Raw genomic sequence first — 21,990 nt, 5'->3', positions numbered from 1 at the left:
TGTTTGCAGCGCTTCGAGTGTGTGCAGAGCACCTAGCGGGTGCTGGCTCTGGACTCCCAGCGCTACGTCAGGGGCTGGGAATGAGGGGACCGTACTCACCACATTGCAGCCCGCGCAGTCAGGTCCGTTCTCGCAGGTCCTGCGGCGAGCTTGAATGCCGCCCCCGCACTGGGCTGTGCACCGTTCCCAAGGACCCCAGCCTGTCCAGAACATGTGTGGGGGGCACAGCAGATGCTCATTGCAGTATCTGTGGGGGGGAAACCAAGAGGAGAAGGAAACCGTTCAGTGCAACCTGAAGCCACAGGTCTCTCCGCTGTCCGTCCCTGCACCGGGGTGTCGGACACATGGGCATGCTCCGCGTGGGGGGGTTTCTGTGTGCGGAGTGGTCGCACGATAAAGGGGGCAGATGTGGGCTGGCCATGCTGTGTGCACACAGACGATGGGATGCACGGGAGACAATGAAGAAGATGCTAAACTCACAATGCAGGATGGATCTTCCTGTGCAGCCAATTAAAGGAAAAACAAACAAAACAAAACCCTTCAAATAGACACCCAAAAAATGAGAACACATAGAAAATATCTAGGTAGGGCATTTATCTTCTACGCACAAATACGGAAAGATAAAGTAGGCTATGGATACAAAGTCAGCAACACTGTGTTTGGAATTCAGTTCTCATTCTGGAATCAAATAAGGTTCCTAATCCTATTAATATAAGTAAAAGAAAAGTTAAAGCCTGATTTTAGTATGAAGCTTCATGCCCTCCATGCCTTAGGTCATTGTACTTTTAAATTTATTTGTAGACTCTCAAAATGATGTCAGACGACCTTACTTTAAAAAACCACCAGTTATCCCAGGATAATTGAATTATTATTTACAGATCCTGTTTATATATTCCCTACTTCACATACACATTCATATTGTCAGTTATCAGCCAATTGTACAAGGCCTTCTTTAGCCTTAGATGAGTCAGATTTCTCCCAAATCCTCAATTCTACAAGTGAAATGAAGCAAAGCGAGGGAAAGAAATGAACAAATGAAAAACAAGAAGGTAACGGCCTGGCATTCTACAGGTTACGGCCTCCAGGGTGGAAGGGATTGCTTTAAACATGGTCAAACTTGTGACACACACATATCTGGCAATTTAAAAGACTATTTCCATTCAGTACTCCGTCTACGGAGCAGAAATTTAGCTTCTAGAGGACAGTAGCGTGCACGTCCTCTTCTGACCTCCCTCTCCCCACCCCATCTGGATTCAGACACAAGGCACAGACTCCCACCTGCGAGGCTAAGTCAGTCACCTGTGATGCCATCGTTATGAATAAATGCTTAACCCTGCAGGACACCACGCAGAGGGCATTACAAAGAGCGTTTCCACATGACAGGTGTTTACAACCTAAGATGAATACAGGGGAATGGACACAAGGCCACAACAGAAAATACGGTCTTCGTGAGTAGGAAATAAAGACAAGTTGTAGCCGGTTTCCAGAAACCAGGAAGAGTCATTTGGGGAGTGTAGTTTCCTGACAGCAGATGCTGACGATATTCAACTGGTTTCCCACCAAAACCAGGAGAACTCTATGGAGAACGTAAAGGCTTCAGAAGCAGGAACAGACGAAAGGTAAAAGCCAGGCCAAGCGGACGGGAGTCCACAGGATGAGGCAAAGTGAGCAATGGCTGACATCCTGGGAAAGAACGGAATATAGAAATGGGAAGAGTTAAGTAGAAAGGTCACTGGGGAGAGGACAACAGAAGAAGGTGACAGGACGTAGCAGCACCTACCTTCATGGGTGGGGAGGAAGAACTTGAAAATTTACTTACAAGGAATCAAAAAAGTTCCACAGAGCTTGAGAGACAAAACAGCACCGTCAGAGTTAGAGGGTGAAGACTGGTCTCCAGGGGTCGGTGTCTCATCCCATTGGTGGCCTGGGGCTCCCTGAGATTTAAGGAGCTTTCCATGCGTGAGTGTGGGGTCTCATCTCCAAGGAGCCCACCAGCAGGAAGAGCAGCGGGAGCCAATGCCAACCAGGAGAGTCTGGATTGCAACAGCGCAAGGGAGACATGTTCCAAGCCGGACAAACAAGAGGGCGGTGGAAACAGAAAGGGACAGGGCACGCGTGGGCTTGATATAGTGGGGTGAAGGTGTGGCAGCTGTGTGAGCACAGAGAGACACAGACAAACAGCACGGTCACGTGTCAGCCTCTCATTTGTGGGAACATGGAGGCATGCTTACTTCCGGCCAGAGAGAGCTGGTAAGTCGTGGCAGGAGAAGCCTCTGGAGGCAAGAACCAATGAGGTACAGGCTTTAGCTTCTCTAAAGAGAAACTCTTCACAGAGAAGAGTAGTCAGTGGAACTAAACAGTCCTCACTCTTTCTCATCTTCTCAATTTTCGTTAGGTTTCCCTCTTCCGAAGTCATGGACCCTCTTATGTGTAGGGGAGAAAGGAAAGGAATCTTCTAAGTAAGAGAGTGGAACCTCTAGGTAGGAGCACCAAAACAAAATTGAGGGCGCAACAGATTAAAAGATACAACAGATGAGAAGAATCTGGCCTGAGGAGGCATGTGCAAACAAACACACAGCCTTGCAGTAAGTAAAGCATCACGGCTACTCAGTGATCATTAACATAAGTGTTGGTACCTGGAATGTTCCAAGAGTGGGGAGCCATTCAAGAACACGTCTGGAAGAAAAGAAAACTCACAACCTCAGAACCCTCAGCCCTGGATTCAAAACAGCCACGAGTACCTTCTCTCACTGTGCACAGATTGAGACGAAGAATTCCACCTCCCATTTCCAAGCCAATTCACCGGCCTTTAAAAGGTATGGACTACCTGGGCTCCTTACCTTCCTTTTCGCTTTCAAACACAAAACAAGCAATAAACAGATAGGGAGAGCAAAGGGAAAACTTGCTAAATATGCTCATAAAACACTTGACTTTTCATAAGAAGAACAGCAAGGGAGTTACCATCTCCCCATGGCGAAATCCATCAGCGTGCACAAATACTTTCTCATATTTGCTTAGAGCGGGCCACCTCTGAAAACACTCAGCATGTTAGCAGAGCTGAAGATGTACCGCAGGAGAGCCAGAAAACTCCACGTAGCATAGAACTTCTGACCGGTGTCAACACGTGATGTATTTGGCCGCATTTTAAAGTGGTCTACCAGGAGCCTTCCTTTTTTCTCTCTCTTGTTACGGCAGTCCTGAGAAAATAGCTATACCGGGATAGGTGACCGTGTCACCCACTGCAAGGGAGGTCAGAAGGGAAATAGAGATTGCTCAGCTAGCCAGCTCTGTCCCTTTTAGCCTGGGTTTTCACTCACAGATCCACCCGAAGGGAGTCTGCTCAGAGGCAAAGCCCTTACAAGCCCCAAGCACTGGATTCTCTGCGACATCAAAGAAGTAGGGTCCCTCTGACCCCAACTAAGATGTGCTCCGGACAGAAGTGACTCTTGTTAAACCACCCACTGGGTTTCCAGTGTCTTTCCTGCTCACAAACAGCAACGGGGATCAGAAGTTAGTTGCTTTGATGACTCTGCTTGTTCAAAAAATTTTATTAATTTATGGATAAAATATCTCACAACGGACCAGCCCGTGGTTCCTAATTTCTCTAGTCCCCTACACACAGCTAGCTTTTGCCAAATAACAGCTGAACATTTTTGAGGTTTTACTGGCTCCCTGGATCTCTAGTATCATAAAGCATTGAAAGTCACAGATGCATTTCATGATGCATTAAAAATTAAGACTTTAATTTTTCCCATGACTGCTCATTCTCATTTTGCATTTAAAACTAAATTAATAACCCGGCAATATTTCTCTATAAATCATCAATTTTTCCACAGATCTAAGTCTCTGTGAAAAGAATTGCCTTTCATAGCCCCACATAGACTAGATTCTCAACACTGTATTGTTTCTTGTCATATCTTTTCATGGTACAAGTGCATTCTGTTCTGGTTTGGTCTGTAGTAGTTTCTCACTGCAACCTCTCACAGCCTGAACCAGTCAGAACCCTGTTACAACCATGTTCTCCCCACTTTGGTCTAAGTGACCGTCCCTTTGCTGGGCCATACTGGAATAATCAAATCTCTTGGCACAAGAGAAACTGCACATACACTGGGTCCCCCCACCCCATACTATTAACGTTTACTCCAGGAGAGAGCCAAGAGAACCCATTAGGGGAGGGGAATGACTTTCACAGGAGCAGTACTTTGGCTCATCACAGGACTAAGCAAACACACCCACGGAGATGAAGACAAATGTGATAAATAAAAATCTTATGGTAAAAAAATAATAATAAAAACCATATAATAAGCTCCCATTGGTTCCTGGGATTCTTAATTTTGATAATGCAGTGGGCAGAGTCTACTGTGGTCCCCATGGTCTCACCTCCTAGAAATCACAGCTTGTGTGATCCACTCCCACTCAGTGTGTGTGTGTGTGTGTGTGTGTGTGCGCGCGCGCGTGCCTGTGCGTGTACGTTGGGGGTGGGGGGATCTGTGACTTGCTCCTAATCGACTTTGGCTCAGGTCACGATCTCGCGGTTCGTGAGTTCGAGCCCTGCGTCGGGCTCTGTGCTGACAGCTCAGAGCCTGGAGCCTGTTTCAGATTCTGTGTCTCCCTCTCTCTCTGACCCTCCCCTGTTCATGCTCTGTCTCTCTCTGTCTCAAAAATAAATAAACGTTTAAAAAATTTTTTAAAAAAAGAAGGAAAATAGGACATAGAACTAAAACGCAGAAACAAAACCAACCCAATTAGCAAATGGACAAAGAACTTGAAGAGACATTTCCAAAAGAGTAGACAAATGGCCAATAAGCACAGGAGAAGATGGTCAACATCATAGTCCTTAGGGAAATGCAAATCAAAAGCACAAGGAGGTAATAATTACTTCCTACCTACCAGGATGGCCATCACGAAAGAAAAAGAAAGAAAAAAGAAAGTAACAAGTGGTGACGATGATGTGGAGAACCTGGAACCCTCCCACTCTGCTGGTGGGGATGTACGTGGTGAAGCCACTATGGAAAACAGCTCCTTAAAAAACTAGACAGAAGTACCGTATGACCCCAAAACTCCACTTCCAGGTTATACACAAAAGAACTGAAACAGAGATTTGAACAGATACCCACACGCCAGCGTTCACTGCAGCATTATTCACAGTAGCCAAAAGGTGGAAATAACCCACCTGGTAATTGATGGGTAAAGAGATAAACACATTAGGATACAGCCATATGGTCGAGTGTTACTCAGCTTGCCGAGGGGAATGAAGGTCTGACACACGGTCCAGCGTGCCTGAACCTTGAAAACATGATGCTAAGTGAAATCAGCCAGACACAAGGGTGCAAACAGGAGATGATTCTACTTACATGAAATATCTCAAAGAGGCAAATTCATAGCGAAAGAACATAGATTAGAGGTTACCGGGGGCTGAGAGGAGGGGAAAAGGGGGAGTCACGGCTTAAAGGTTCCAGTATTAGGATGACGAAAAAGTTTTGGAAATAGTGTTTTAGTCACACATTACAGTAAATGCAATTAATGCCACTGAATTGAACACTTTAAAAAGGGCTAAATGGCAAATTTCATGTTAACTATATTTCACCACAACCAAAGTTGGAAAGAAAACAGGAGCCCGTGGTTGCAAACCGGGGGGAGGGAGGACCTTGTGAGGCAAGGCAGAAAGCTACCCAGGCTGTCACTGCGGTTTCTATGGAAAGCAGGACACGTCAGCGTGAAGTGAGTTACACAGCCAAAGAAATTTCCAGGCAAAGTGTTGGAGGTGCTGCCTGGTTTCTTCTTGTTGCTTATAGCAAAATGTATGAGGAATGAAAAAAAAAAAAAAAACATGAGGGAAGGAATAACAAACAAGAAGGGCCAGGGCAGAATAACTTTGGAAATTCTGAGCCTCTCCCGATGACAACCAATGCTAAAATTAAGAAATAGCTTCTGAGCACTGTCAGGAATGGTTGGCAGAGAGGGAAAATCCGAACGTGTGACGGTACAACCTTCTGCTAAAACCTCAGAAAGGCCAAAGGATCAGAGTGGTTTCAGTTACACGGGGGATGCTCTGAGGCGGTCAGGAGCAAGGGTGTGCCTCACAGATGGTCTCGATCATAAGCAGGCCCCAGGGTGTGGTCCCTCAGCCACTAGGAGGATCCCCAGCTGGAGAAGGGCTATCTCAAAACGATCTGTGGGTGTAGATTTGTTTACGAGAGTAAACCTCAAAGAAATCCTCAGAAGACCCATAAGGGATATTTCCGCAGAAATACCAGCTTGCGCTGAAACGTACAGAGAAAAGTCCAAATGAAGTGAATACTGGAATCCAGAATTCTACTGGCAGGAAACAGGTTGATAAAACTCCCCAGCCGCAAGCACATGCTAACCTTCATGAAAACGAAAAGATGATTCAGGAAGCAGCAACGAGAGCCCAGAAGGCAAAGCCAAGAACCGTGCAGAATTATGCACAGGCCTTGAAACTTAATCGAGCAACTCCCAACACTTGTTTGGCTGGATTTCAGAATTTCTATGGAGCAGTGATGCTTCTGCACTTTCATTCTCCCTCCCTTTTGAACAGGAATGTCTATAGCTGCTACCTTTCCCCTGTCCCCCCATCACACGTTGGGTGGGCTGGTGGCGCAGATATCTCGTCTCTGAGTTTAGAGGAACAACTGCCAGGGCGCCTCATTCATATTTGAGGCTGACTTAAACGATAAGGTTCTGGAATATTCGGAGATGATTTCATGGTGTAAAACTTTGAGGGACCTTGGGAATTGGTGAAATACATTTTGCATATGGAAGGGCCACGGATGACTGAGGGGCATATAAGTGACTGTGGCAGATACTCCAAGGTGACCCCAATGATCCTTGCCTCCTGGTATTCATGCCCCGTGTAATGTCCCCTCTTGAGTATAGACAAGGTCTGTGACTTACTTCTAACCAACGGAATATGGCAAGATGATGGCCTGTCACTTTGCAATCACACTGTGTAAGACCATCCTGTTCATCCTGCCAGGAGACTTTCTTCCTTGCTGGATTTGAGGAAGACAGCGGCCGTGTTGGGAAAACTCGTTTGGCAAGGAACAGGGTCTCCATTTGACAGTCCACACAGGGCTAAATGCTGACAACCAAGCCCCTGAGCGTACAAGTAGCTCTTTCCCCAGTCGGGGCCCAGATGAGACCACAGCTCTGGCTAAGCAGAGAACCCAGGTAAGTTATACTGAAACTCCTGACCCAGTAAGACCGTGAAAGAATAAATGTGTGTTGTTTTAAGCCACGCTCGGTTTTGGGAACTATGGTTACCCGGGAAGAGGAAACTAATACAGAAAAAGACACCTGCATTTTGATAGTATTTACGTAGAGGTCCACTGGTTCATCCTTGTTGGTGCTTTCCACTTGGTTCTTGGTACTCAAGAACATCATTTTCCAGTAAATTTTAGAAAAGAGAAACAGTGTCCACACCTTCCAAGGTACATGTAAAACATAAGGTCGGTTATTTTCTTTACCCAGTACTTCAGAAAAAATGATGTGAATATTTCTGAGATTTATGTTGCCATAAAGCTTCCATCCATATCCTAGACATTCTGATCCAATGAAGTCATTAACTCTAATCCTGGCCTTAACTTAGGGACTTTTCTGGGGGAATCAATATATTCACTCGAGGCCACTCAGGGGTTCTTTAGGGTCGATGGTGTTGACAGCAGGAGGGTGCAACGGTATAACCCGGTACATGCCTAGTCATGTGTCTTCCATGGAGACCAGAGTCTCCCCAAGTTTTGAGTTTAGTTCTCAAATGTGTGTAAGGGACGGTGTTCTCACAGGTGGAGAGGCCTCCCACCTAAGACAACAACCAAAAAAATCTCAGAGCTGTTTGCCGGTGAAAACCAAGAAACAGACATCGTATGTACTCGTTTTTCTAGATTTCATTAGCCTCTTGATGGCTTGATTAGCCCCTAACAAGGGCTGTTCAACAGGGAAGCTTCAATTTTACAGAGTCCCTGTTCTCACCATCCACACACTGACTAGGCAAATTCAAATAATCTTCCATGAACCAAATATGTCTTTTGCCCAAATGAGCAGGTTATTTTTTTTTTCCGTATAAAAGGGAACATTTTAAGCGGCAGTCCCCCAAACACAGTCTTCCCTGAAAACATAGCTTTACCAACAATCGCGCAACGCACACAGAACACGCATACATGTTAGCCACAGAGTTAAATGGCAGCTTCCTTCCTGTGCGCTCAGCCTAGGAAAGGTGCCAACGGGAATAAGATTTGCAGGGGTGTTACGACTGGGGGGCAGCTTCACACTGATACAGGTGACACTGCCTGGAAGGGCTGTATTATGTGACGGTGTATGGCATTTTAAAACTTCCAACCAGTTTTAAATCTTGTGAGGTTAGAGATAGCAGGGAGACAACACGCCCATAATCGGTCCTCCCGCTTATCAACTGGTGCTGGATGGGAAAAGGTAGGTTTGTATAAGACTATCTTGGGACTACTTCAGAAACAACCAACCTCATTTTGTGAAAATCATCTTTCCTTTTCCTCTGGGTCAAAAGGGATGAAAACTTAATTGGTGATTTCGGCACACAGCGACGAAAGAAAGGAACGATTCTCCCAGGTTGTTTTGAGGTGGTAATAAACGCCTCGCAGGGAACTATCTGTACAAGTTAACCTGTTGATTTGTCTACATAAATATTGATTGCGTAGCAAATAACTGCATGCAGTATTTTTATAAAAGGCTCACAGCGAACCCATATCGCCAGATACAGTCCTCACTGCATTTTCATTAAAAGGTATCGCAAGCCATTTTGTTTCACAGGGGTCAATGCCACACCCTTCTGTTAGCGCGGCAGAATAGGAATCCCGACTGACGTGAAATCCACCTGCTTGGATTTTCCCCAACAATCATGAACTAGAACGTACATTAAATATGCAAGAAAGAGCCAACCATCACAAGTGTAGATTATATGAAGCCAAAGCCAAATGTCTGTTGCTACGAAAAGCTCCCCGAGGAGCTGAAGGCTTAGAGTCCACCCTGGAAAAGGATGCCGCTCTGGGCTATAGAGCCGCCTCCCTGAGAGGATCGGTTAGTAGAGGGGCATGCGGTTATAAATGTACCCAGATCCTGAAGACGTCCTCACCCCGCTCCGGCTGCTTGACTTAGTTCTGATGCAAAACCCTACTGCATCTGACCACTGCCGTCTAGTTGGATTTTAACAAGAACGGATTTTCCCCAGCGGACTCTCTTTCTGAGTCCCCAGGGAGACCAGCACCGAGGTGCCCGCTGTCCCCACGCCTCCGCTCCCTTGGGGACTGCTCGGCCAGGCAACTGTGCAGGCACCAGGGTGGTAGTGAGGCGGTCGACACGGGGCCTTGAGCAAAAGTAAACGACGTCGGGAAAGGAACAGGACGATCGGGCTCAACAGGAAGGGATGCCACATACAAGCTGAGCTACGTCCCCGACTAAAGCCGCGGGGAGTTGGGCCACACTGGAATGGCAGGCAGCGTGAGGATGGCGGTGTGGGGGCAGAGGGTGCCTACCTCTCCTCGCGGTTCTGTCCCACGCACACCCGGCCCCCGTGCCGGGGGGTGGGGTTGCTGCAGGATCGCTGGCGCACCTGGAAGCCGATCCCACAGGTGGTGCTGCAGGGAGACCACGAGGTCCAGGGGGTCCAGCCTCCGTTCCTGGGGAGAGGAAGCAGCAGCGGGGTCACGGGGTCGAACTGGCGCAGTCCATCCCTGCGTGCACCCACCTCCAACTAACTTCCCGTGTCCACCCCCCCCTCACCCCCACCGTGGACTGCTGGGTTGCGGCCGGGAAGGGAAAGGGAACGGGAGCCATAGGACCCAACTGGATGGGCTGGGTCTCGGGAAATCTGGGTCCCTGGGAGACCTTCTCCTTGGTATCTGATTTCAGGGTCAAGGTTTGTTTTTCTTTTTTTTTGAAGGTGAAGCTTAAAGTGTGCTATAAATAATTTAAAATGGGCTGTACTAGAAACTACTAATAAGTTTTAGTTAGGAAGACCTTAAACTAATGAAAAATAAGTTTCCTTTATTGAAAAGCAATTAGAGATGAATTCCTGAACCTCTAGGTTTTATACTTCTTTGACTTATACTATATAATTTATAATCTACAACAAGTGCACATTTGAACAAAATATCATCTAAAACTACCTATCATGCTTACTTTTAAAATCTATTAATAACGAAAATCAGTAATTCTCTTGATAGCATTCGCATTGATAAAGAACCCTGTAATATCCAAAGCTTTAAAACAAACTTTATTAAAAATGAAGGAAGCCAGGAACATCTGGGTGGCTCGGTCAGTTAAGTGTCTGACTCCTGATTTTGGCTCAGGTCGTGATCTCACGGTTCATGACATCGAGCCCCATGTCGAGTTCTGCACTGACAGTGCATGGAGCCCGCTTGGGATTCTCTCTCTCTCTCTCTCTCTCTCTCCCTCTCTCTCTGCCTCTCTCCTGCTTCCACACACACACTCTCTCTCTCCCTCAAAATAAATAAATAAACATAACAATTTTTTTGAATCCTGAAGGAAGTGTACTTTAAATTCAGATTCTTGGCTATTTTCTTACAATTTGACAAAGATATAGGGAGTAGAAACAAGGAGTCCAAATTGCACATAACTGTATTTATGTTATTACATATATAATACGATAGGCATATAAAATATAAAATTAAAAGAAAAGAAACAGCTTGTATAAGAGTGGTTTATAAAGTTAATTGCCACTGACAGCTAGAGGAATTTTTCTTTTTTGTTTAATATTGTACTTTTCCTTTGAAATGCCTGTACTCAGCTTGTTTGTAATTTAAATATCTCCCTTAGTAGTTAGTCCCTACTATTAAAGAACAAATTGTAGGCAATTTTAAGGATTTATTAAAACATTTTTAAGGATTTATTAAATCCTCAAATATTTGTTAAAATGTCTGTTAAATCCAGAATCCAAACTCCCATGTGAATATTCTACTGCATGTGGAATATATTTCTCTAATCACATATGCTTTCTCTAGATATGTTGTCCTCATCAGACTTTCACTTCCACTGAAAAAAATCGACTGACATTAATTGTTATTTTTACTTTATACATTCTTTTAAAAACATGCGGGTCCACCCCTGTGCCACTGAAGCTCAAGATATAAACGATAATCTGAATATATAATTTCTAAAATAATTTCAAGCGACAATTCCTCTGAGAAAACTCTTGGTATATTTCATAGTTCTTTATTTTCTGCAACTTCGTCAGGATAGAAATAAAAGAGACAGTTATGCTTTACTGTATAATATTATAAGAAATTGGCTTTATGATAACGTAACCAAGTAATCACAAAAAAAGACAGATCCTTCCAAGTTGCTCAAAAAGGTAATTAGAATCTTATACCCTGTTACCTACACAATTTTTTTTTAAAAATCCAAATAATTCATTGGATTCTATACAGAAATGGCCACTTTAACATAAATAAAAGGATCTTTTTACTTCCAAAGTTTCTTCATATGTTAGCATAGTGAAGGAAACATTTCTTCTGAAATTGTTTGGAAATTCTCCATTTCCTAAACCTGTTAACAAACATGACATTCTGTGATATATTCTACTTACGATACAGGGGGCATGTGGTATACAGAGAAGTGGGTAGATGGAAGTGGATATAAATAACAGAAATACAGTGAGTCAGGAAATAAATGAGAGCAACCGTCTACGTGCACCCGGCTTTGCAGTCCTGGTCAATGTTGCTCTGAAGCACACGTTGTGGTACATAGCCCCTAACCAGCACCAAGTAAGCACGGATCAGCTGATGAGCCATTTCGAGGGTGAAATCAGTCCAAAACGACCCACTCGTGCACTGAAAGCACCACTAAGATGGGTTCCGTTCTTCAATTACTAAGCTGAAAATCACCGCTAATTACATCACAGGTCTGTTTAGAGGATGAATGTCAAGTGGAACCGATGCCAAAGAGGTAGCCACAAACAAGCTGCGGTCATGCACTTGATGGTCCTCTCTTTCCCACTGAACAGTGTAAAAAAGAAAATCCATCACTGATCATCATCTTCGAACAGTAACAGCTCTGTAACTTTTATACAGCGTCTGCCATGGCTCCATGGAAACCACCTGAGTTTGGTGTAAAGAGGCCCCGTGTAATGCCATGTGGACACGCCTCTGTTTTCCGTAACAACACAAATAATCTAATCTGTGTAGCCCTGCGGTCTCCTACCAACCTTGTGGAGTGACCTGGGCTGGCCTGAGAAGGGGAGCGGAGGGCAGAACGCACCCTTGCACCTCTCCCTTCCTCCCCCAACAGCTTCTCCTCTTGGGCAGGAAGCGCCCTCGCGCTCGGGGCTCTCCTAGTGAGCGATCGCAGATCTGCAGTGTCAGGGATGGCATAGAGGACTTGCCCAGAGGTTTCCGTGTTCCAGATAGCCTCGTGGAAACAACATAATACTTCTTAGAAATACTGTAAATTAACAAGCAAGTGAGGAGGGAGCTTGGAGACTGATTTGAGAGGCCTTCCTGATGTCTGTTTTAAAATATAAGATGCTGCTGTGGTCACGGCACTGAAGGTGCAGGGGAGGGGAGCAAACTGACTATAGTGAAATAAACAATCTAGAAACAACAAATTAATAGGCAGGGGAAACAGGGAATCAACCCAGTGAATCATTGATGAAATTGTTCTCCTGGTTATTCGGTACTGGGATGTTCACTGAGTTGGGGTGTTCTGGGCTCAGGTCGACTAGAGAGCAGAACAGAGCTGTCTGGCAAGGACTTGGCTTCTTCCATCCCCCAGCTACTGTCAAACTCCCCCCCCCCCCCCACTCCGGACTGCGGCCCTAGCCTCTCCAGCTGCTCAGGGTGCTAGGGGCTCAGAACTGCAGCTGAGAGGATCTAACCACCATCAAGGGCTGTCCCAGCTACGGGGCTCCCCGTGCATTCAGCTGAGTCCTTTTTCAGGGCTGCAGCCCACAGCAGTCCTCCCTTGGCCCACGCTTCCTTCCTGCCTGCCCTCACAGGGGTAGGCGCTTGGGACATTCCCCAGTCTCCATCCTGCACACGAGTCTCTGTGTCCTGACCAACCCAGGTCAGGCACAGGCTGTGTTTGCTCTTAGAGAAAAAGTTCCATAAAGAAAGGTATAGGTAAGAAAAATGGAAGGCTGTAGAAACCTATTTCATTTAGATGACAAACTCCTGTCAAGGATCCAGACCTTCCCTGGACCTTCTGCCTTCCTACTGGCTAGTTTTGTTTCTCTCTCTCCTCCCTCTCTCCATGGCTCCCTCTCTCCTTCCCTAAGAATTAGAATTCAGAAGTGACATGGTGTCATGAGGATGCACATTCAAACGTTTACTTTAATTTTAAAATGAAACCCTATTTTCCAGATCCACTGTCATTCTGACTCGGCCCTGCTTTGAAAGTCTGGCCTAGCTAATTCCTTTATATCGTGGCTTTCATTTCATACGTTGAATGACCTCAATCTGTAGCTCCAAGGTGTTAAGAAAAAAAATATTTAAATGATGTGATGTGATAACAGCATGTAATCAAAGACATGCTTGCAAAATGTGCTGAACTAGCAATATTTTGAACTTCCCAACACTTCCACTGAGTGAAACAAGGTGCCTATAAGTAAAGAATAACAGGTTTAATTGGAAGCCTGTGGTCAGCCTTCTTAAAGGCTTTCTGATGCACTCTGCACACACTGAGGAAGTACCGGACAGTAGTGAGTAAGCAAAAATGGGGGTCTGCAGGTTAGGTGCTTGGCTATGTTTCGCTTCGAACAAAATTGAAGGCCAACATAAACAGGTTATCAACTGATAAAGGGCAATAACAACAATCTCTGGCATGAGATCACCATGCTTTCGGCAGGTAACTCCGAAAGAATCCAGAGAACTGCGTGGAAATGCTATGATCTTATATTTCCATCTACTTACAGGAGTCATACCTGTCAGTACTTGTAGACAGAAAAATAAAAATGTAAGAATGGAATCGATGCTAAGCCCTCCCCAAATCGGGCAAGAAATTGCACTCGTGCCTAAAGAGGAAAAGTAGGTGGGAGTTTTAAAAAAATTGCCTGAAGGTAAGAATTTCCAGTGAGATCTCACATTTTAAGTGTGAAAAAAATATTTGTCAAAATGTGTAATATTCATGTATTTTAGATTCATCGTATGGCAATTTTTAAAACATATATTCAAAATATTTCATCATAAAGCCTATGGTTATCAGAAATACAAATTCTGTTTTTGAATTCCATGCATGTAATTTGTTATTCTGGTAGTGGCAGAGAAGCATGATACGGTGACCAGTGTAAGACTTTTCAACATAAAAACGTAATATATTAGGATACGATTCTATAAGGGAAAGAGAATAAAAATAGGAAATTTAAGAAGGAAAACCGTAAATTCTCTGAATGTTAAATTAGAGCCTGTTCATCAATTTCTTAAAGGGACAGGTGGCTATCAAATCACTAAAGCGTTTAGAGCCCATAACACATTTAAACAGGGACGTAACAGAAATCACATCTTTGCAACTACTAAAACTTTTTAAATATTTATGTATTTATTTTGCGAGAGAAGGAGAGAGGAGCAGAGAGAGGGGAAGAATCCCAAGCAGACTCCACACTGTCAGCACAGAGCCAGATGCGGACGGGGCTCGATCTCACGAACGTGATCAGGGACCCGAGCCGCAATCAAGAGTTGGATGCTCAACCCCCTGAGCCACCCAAGCGCCCCACGAGTACTAAAACTTTTGATGAAAAACAATTAGATGCCGATCTACGAGTATTTGAGGGGCAATCTAGTGTATCAACGTTATCTGAGGGGAGCTGATGAGCGGCTGCTCATGAAGACCGCTGCTTCAGGAAACTCGAACTGTCCAAAGACATACACACACGGTGAATGTGCCATGCACACGCGTGGGCACGTGAGCTCTGGCTGCCACCCCAGATCTTCCTTTCCAGCTCCAGGAACATCGACCCCACGGGTAGCCTCCGAAACTACCAGAACCGTCCCCCTTGTGCTCACGCCTCGGAGGAGGCTGCTGCAAAACAGCACATGTCGTTTCCCGCCTCTGCACAAGGGGACGCTTAGTACATGGGCTACTGGGGATAATTTGCGTTTGATGCCGGAAGTGAGGTCAGGATTGGGCGAGCTGACGCTGTGTGTGCACCTCTGTCCTCGCACGGCCTGGGAGCGAGGCCGGGGGCTCTCTTGCCTGTAGCTTCTGCCTTGATAGCAGAGGCTGCATTTCTCCGGCCCGACTAAACGTCGCCAGAAGCATCACATCTGCTTCATGAGAACCTCCGCGTGTGTCCGTGTCAGCGTGCCTGAGGGACAGGGAGCTGTGACTCCATCATTTGCAAGGACTGGCTGTGTCACAGTTTTCTGGGTGTGGCCAAATCTGACTTCAGACTTGCTTTCATCCTCAGGAGGCACCTAATGGCCAGGGCAGGGTGGAGGGCCTGTGGCACTCGAGTGCCCCTACCCACTGGGGTCCCTGATGCTGGCAAAGGAAACGGAGGCCCGAGCACGGCCGCCTGGATTAGGCCAGTTCACAACGAATGTATCGTGTTCTACCGGTAGGGGCTATTGGCCTACGTGTTCCAGAAAAGGACTTTGATTGCCATGGACGTTTCCCTCAAACAAGACAATAACATTGTGCACACTGCAAATATGTTTCCTAATCTCATGATGAACACATTAAACACGTTTAGATTTACAATCTCACTTATAGTTTAAAATCTCCTCCCAGGGGCGCTCGGGTGGCTCAGTTAAGCGTTCAACCTCGGCTCAGGTCACAATCTCACGGTTCCTGGGTTCGAGCCCTGCGTCGGGCTCTGTGCTGACAGCTCGGAGCCTGGAGCCTGCTTCTGATTCCGGGTCTTCCTTGCCCCTCCCCCATGCACCCTCCGTCTCTCAAAAATAAACATTAAAAAAATAAAAAGAAATAAATAAAATAAGTAAAAAAATAAAACCACACCTCCTTCAGTAGATCACGTAACTTTTAAGTGGTAAGTGCACCTGTCCCTTGCCACCTCCCTCCCGAAAAAGGGAGATGCACACCGAAGACGACGTCCCCCCTGCTCTACGGTCCGCTCGCACACGGGGGAGGGCACCAGTGTCGGGAGGGACACACCTGGAGCAGTTGGCGATCTCCATGCGGGGGCCCTCGCACTCCCAGCCTCCGCACTGGGGGGCCGGGCTGTCGCAGGAGCGGGTGCGACACAGACAGGATCCCACGGCGCTGCCATCGGTGTGCGTGCAGGGCGTCCACGGAGACCACGCGCCGAAGTGCCCGTCCACGGTGAGATTCCTCGTCTGGGAAGCAGACACAAGAGAGGATGTCAGGAAGGGTTAGGGCTGTAAACAGAGAGAAAAACTGAAAGGTCTCTCACAGTACAATCAGAGCACGTTGAGAATATTTTGATGTTAAAGTTCAAGAGGGATGAACAGGGAGGGATTTCAAAGTAAGGCGGCCGAGGTCATTGGTGGGGGCCGTGATGGAGAAGAAGGGAGGGGAGGAGGGGGAAGGGGGGAGGGGGCGGCGGGGGAGGGGAGTGAAGGAAGCCAAGGGCTTGGCCATCAGCCGACCACAGAATTGTCCACTAATGCGAGAAACCCAAGGAATGAGAAGAACTGGAGTGAGAAATCACAGATGTGCAACTCTGTTGAATTTTTAGGTCCCGTAGAAGACAGATTGGCCAGTTCGTTTCATTTAAGACCTGGCCCAGCTCAAATGTCAGCGCAAACTGCCAACATTGAATTTTTGGCCTATTGAAGCAGCCACGACTGTAGCAGCCAGTAGGCATATCCCGGTCACAGCCACACTGTAACCTGCCGGCAAGGAAGGGCCTGGCAGGAACCCGCTCCCGCAGGTCGGGGCAAGGAAGGGGCTCTGAGCACTGAGAGGGGTGTGCGGGCCTAGAAGGGGCCGTCCAACCAGCACGCCCGACCTGGGAAGGCTGCTGGGGACTGTGCCCACTGCCGCCTGGCTGGACGGGGCTCCCCACGGACACGGACGACTGGACGACCTCAGGTCACCTCTGACAATAGAGCCACAGGGTGGTCCGTGAGTCCTGAGACCGAGTCCTCAGTCACCCTGCAGGAAAAAGCAGACTGACCCTGAACGGCCGGAAGGAGGCCTACAGTCCAAACCTCCTAACTTTAATATGGCGACGTCGGTATTTCTTAGAAAGCACGACACATGAAGAGGACGATACGTGGCTGCGTTCTTTCACTTCCCCCTCTGCTGCTCCCAGCTGCTCCTTCCTGCCCTACCCTAGTCGTGACACGTTTGAAGCCTCATCATCCACGCAAGACAGGACTCCACGGACAAGGCAGGTCGTTCTTTCCAGGCCACGAACTGTCCCTGTACCTCCCCATTTCAGAAAAGTGCCAGTGCCGTATTTTGCGCGTGAAAAGCACAGGTGAGCTTTACTTTTGTTCTGTCACTTCTCCAAGTACAGTAGGACGGAGTCCGCATGAAACGTGTCCGCGTGCGCTGACGTGGCTGGTGCGTCACCTCCAACTGCCACAGTTTCACTTTCTGCCTCCCGCTTTCTTGTCAGCACTCTAACCTTTTATGTCCACTAGGTGGACGAAAATCCAGAATTCCCTACCACGCCGGGCTCTTTCCAGAAGAAGCAAAGAGGAGGGAATCGAGCTGGATTCGAGGTGACTCACTGGACCTGACCCAGACAGACAGTGACAGTGAACACTCAGAGGCAGATTTTTCCCAAGAGGAAAAAGTCCCCATTTCCAAGGTCCATGACCAGCTTCGGTCAGGATAAAAATGCAGCTCATACTCTGACCGTAAGTTTCCCTGGAGCCTTCAGTGTTTTCTCAGAGAACCGAGCCCCATAAGACAAGCTGACTGAAGCCACTAATCACTCACACCAAAATGTTCTCAAAGCAGCAAAGGCCCCGCCACTTGGGAATTCCCACGTCCCTCCACTACCACTGACCAGCTCACCCTCTTGGCTCGGCCCCAAAGGGCTCTCATGTAGGCAGGAAGGGATCAGTCATTGCCTTCACTGTGATTTAACATGGAACCCAAGCTAACAAATCCCCTCACGGGCCTTTAAATCCAAAGAAATCCCCATGTGCCTTTTAATCCAAACCTGTAACTGTCCTCAGCCTTTCAGAAAGAGAGAGAAGAATGGGGTTATGGGGGCTGGGTGAGGCAGAGCCTGGGGAAGGGCAGCCTGACAGGGGGGCAGCCTAGGCTGGAAGACGGCAAGGAAGACATACCCCAATGTCTCTGCTCCTGCCCAAGTCTCCCACTATCTAAACCCAAGCCTGGGTGGGGGGCAAGCTGGAAGTGGGGAAGGACAGGCCCATGGGGGAGAGAGTGGCTGGGGAAGGGGATGAAGGCCAGCACGGAGCACTGTCAGGAGGCTGACCCTCTGTGAGCCATCTGGTCCCTTCCATTTGCCTCTCTTCTAAACCTCTATGTTTCTAAACCCCGTCTATGTTTCGCTGTCTAACATATGATGGAAATAGGCATGGAGACTGTTAGGGTCTCTCTAGCTACAGGAGGTTTTGAGGAAACCTGGAACCCACAGAATATGGAGAAACTGAAGACTGGTGAGGCCAGGAGAAATCCACTGTGATCATGACAAAGGAATGCTCGTGGAGACAGAAATCATCCAGAATGTTGAAAGAGGGCAGATTGTGATGGAAACATATTTAGACTTCACGGTCATGAGTCAAACCCACAACCAAGGTAAACGTCATGTGAGCTAAATTCATCAGTAGGGTGATTAGAAGTGAAATCAATATAGGGCAGATACAAGTGAGACAGAAACAGGCAGGCAGACAGACAGACACGGAGAGGAGGAGTCAGAGTCATTGCCTGTTTCCTGACAACTTTGAGGTTCCTGTCCAATTCATACGCTCTCTTGAAATTAATTTCCAGTCCTGGAGGGAATCTGAGAATCTGTTTCTTCAGCCCAAAGGGCAAGAACACCAACCAGGGTGGATGGTTTTTTATGAAAGAATCACTTTGAATAAAAGGGGTTTTGCATTCATCATGGGGATCATTCCTTACCATTCCGGGGAGACAGTAGGTAACTGTGGGAGGGCTGGGTTGGCATCACCAGCCATGCCCTTAGCAGGAGGGTCTAAGGCTATCATGGGAACCCCACTCACCTGGGCCAGTGTTGGGCCCACGAAAGAACATGTGACCAGATTCTGGTCAAGGAGACTCAAGAGGAGAGTGAAAGAGGAGTCCAGAAATGACTTTCCTCCAGATAAAAGCAGAATATTCTCTCTCTCTCTCTCTCTGCTGCGGACACTGTTATGAGAGAATTCGCTGCTTGGTGCCCCTGTGGAGAAGCAGGCCAGGAAATAAGAGAGCTGCTCACCCACGACCCCCCCAAACTGGGCATCAGAATCACTCCTGAAACTGCTGCTTCCCCATCGCTGGAGGATAGAACTGGTCCTTTGTAAGACCCTGTTCACAAGGAATTTAATTCTGGTTAGGCCTACGATTTTTACAGAAAAAGCAAACGTAGATGTAAGAAAATTTTATAACATGCCAAAGATTGCCTGACTCACAATTTGGAGGGTATAATTGGAAATACTGGTCAGCATTTTTCTGTCCATGAGACCAGGGTTGTAAAACCTCAGCACTATTGACACTTGGGCTAGAGGATTCTTTGTCGTGGGGGCTGCCCTGTGCATTCGTGATCTCCCTTGTCCACCCACTATAGATGCTAGTGGCCCCCCAGCCCTGGTTGTGACAACCAAAGTTTCTATGGACTTTGCTGGATGTCCCTGGGGGCAAAATCTCCCCCAGTTAAGAACCACTATTTCTCAAGGAGCTAAAAGTGAACTACCACATGGCCCGGCGATTCTACTTCTGGGTTTAGAGCTGAAGGAAACCAAATCACTACGCTGAAGAGTTAGTGGCACCCCCACAGTCACTGTAGCATTACTTATGACAGCCAAGACATGGAAACGACCTATGTGTCCACTGAAGGATGAGTACGTAAAGAAAATGTGCCATATATACCACTCTTTTATATAGTATATATAAAAATATATAGGAGATATCTCATATACCTCATATATGTATAATATAAAATTCATATATATCTCATATATATATCTCACATGTATATATCACACACACATATATATATATATCATATGTATATAAAATATATGAATACTATTCAGCCATAAAAGAGAAGGAAATCTTTCCATGTGGAAAAACATAAATGGACCTTGAGGGCATTATGTTAAATGCAATAAGACAGAGAAAGATAGATACTCTATGATATCCGATACAAGTGAAATCTAAAAAGAGCCCATACTCAGAGAAAAAGGGGTAAGATTTGTGGCTGTCAGATGCGTCGAGTGGGGGAGAGAGGAACTAGGGGAAAGACGGAGGTCAAAAGGTATGAACTTCGGGGTGTCTGGGTGGCACAGTCAGTTAAGCATCCAGCTCTTGGTTTAGGTGCAGGTCATGATCTCATGGTTTCTGAGTTTAAGCCTGGTATTGGGCTCCGTGTTACTGGTGCAGAGCCTGCTTTGGATTCTCTCTCTCTCTCTCTCTCTCTCTCTCTCTCTCTCTCTCTCTGTCCCTCCCCACCTCTGCGTATCCTCTCTCTCCAAATAAATAAATAAACTTTTTTTTAAAAAGGTACAAACTGGGGCGCCTGGGTGGCTCAGTCGGTTGAGCGTCCGACTTCGGCTCAGGTCACGATCTCAGGGTCCATGAGTTCAAGCCCCGCGTCGGGCTCTGGGCTGATGGCTCAGAGCCTGGAGCCTGCTTCTGATTCTGTGTCTCCCTCTCTCTCTGCCCCTCCCCCGTTCATGCTCTGTCTCAAAAATAAATAAATGTTAAAAAAAATTTTTTTAAATAAAAAATAAAAATAAATAAAAAGGTACAAACTTCCAGTTTTAAGATAAATATGTCTTGGACAGGTCATGTACGACATGATGGATAGAGTTCACACCACTAGATGGGACATCTGAAAGTTGCTAAGAGAGGAGCTCCCTTTTTTCACAAGGGAAAAAAAATTGGGGGGGTATCTACATGAGATGATGGGTGTTAACTAAACTTTCTGTGGCGATCATTACACAATATATGCAAGTCAAGTCACTGTGTTGAACACTTTAACCTCACACAGTGCTGTGTAAAGCTGTATCAATTACATCTCAGTAAAACTCAAAGGGAAAGAAAGAACCCCCCACACTACACATCCTTTTGTTTCCCTGTTTGGGCACTGGCATAAGATAACAGTCTTTAGGCAAAGAGGTGCCACACACATTCTCTTTCCAAATGTATGTGAGTAAAAGTTGAGCTAAGATGACAGAGAAAAAGAGGAAAAATTGGACACGAGTGACAGTAAATGAAAGAATGGAGTGGAATGAGGGAGAAAAAAACAGAATAGTTATTGCAGTAAATATACACTGGAAAGCAAAAGGAACAGCACTAGCCAGTCATTAGTAAGAGTAAATGGTGATGGCTTCGCAGGGGAAGAGTGGGGGTAGCTGCAGATGCTGAAGGGCAGATTTTCAATCCAGGACCGCTGCAGTTGGTTCTATTAACTTCTGGAGCAAGAAGAACTTGCAACACGCAGAAAAGCACGTGGGCAGTGGGTGGCTCTGTCACCCACTTCGACCACACACTCCTTTTGACGCTCAGTACATTACTTCGAGGATCTGCCTAAGGAACAGATCCATGAATGACGGGATGGGTTCTGCTGCTTCCCTTCTCCATACGAGCACGTCCTTTTGTATTTTGTTAGTTTTCTTTAGAAATCAGAAATAAAGCTATCTAGAATATATTATCTGTGGTTGTGCTATCTCCAAGTTTCTGCCTAGCGACTTTCTCTTTGAAGTATGTGCTTCGTTTGATAAGATATTAACGGCTAAACCATAGTAAAGCATATACCACATGTAGGTACTTTAGTGGATGCCAGGCATGTGACGAGTGATTTCTATGTGTTAACTCTGGACTCTTCACAAGGTCCTTGGTATCTACATCCCATTTTACAGA

At 46.4% G+C, this 21,990-nt stretch overlaps 1 protein-coding gene across 7 annotated transcripts in view; it reads right to left on the bottom strand.

The window, feature by feature from the left end:
* The window catches only part of SEMA5A (semaphorin 5A), a 481,312-nt gene that overhangs the window by 65,678 nt on the left and 393,644 nt on the right, over nucleotides 1-21,990 (bottom strand). For 5 of the 7 annotated variants that reach the window (XM_043601165.1, XM_043601185.1, XM_043601174.1 and 2 more), the window contains 4 exons: nucleotides 16,117-16,298; nucleotides 9,525-9,668; nucleotides 481-498; nucleotides 100-247 (listed from right to left, as the gene is read on the bottom strand). In XM_043601165.1, coding sequence (XP_043457100.1) covers nucleotides 100-247; nucleotides 481-498; nucleotides 9,525-9,668; nucleotides 16,117-16,298 — 492 coding nt within the window. The remainder of the gene's footprint in view (nucleotides 1-99; nucleotides 248-480; nucleotides 499-9,524; nucleotides 9,669-16,116; nucleotides 16,299-21,990) is intronic. The other 2 variants (XM_043601208.1, XM_043601215.1) reach the window with 1 other exon arrangement.

Source organism: Prionailurus bengalensis, chromosome A1, assembly GCF_016509475.1.
Source record: "Prionailurus bengalensis isolate Pbe53 chromosome A1, Fcat_Pben_1.1_paternal_pri, whole genome shotgun sequence".
Lineage (NCBI taxonomy): Eukaryota > Metazoa > Chordata > Mammalia > Carnivora > Felidae > Prionailurus > Prionailurus bengalensis.
The sequence above is the reverse complement of the archived record's forward strand: the minus strand, read 5'-3'. Positions and strand labels throughout refer to the sequence as shown.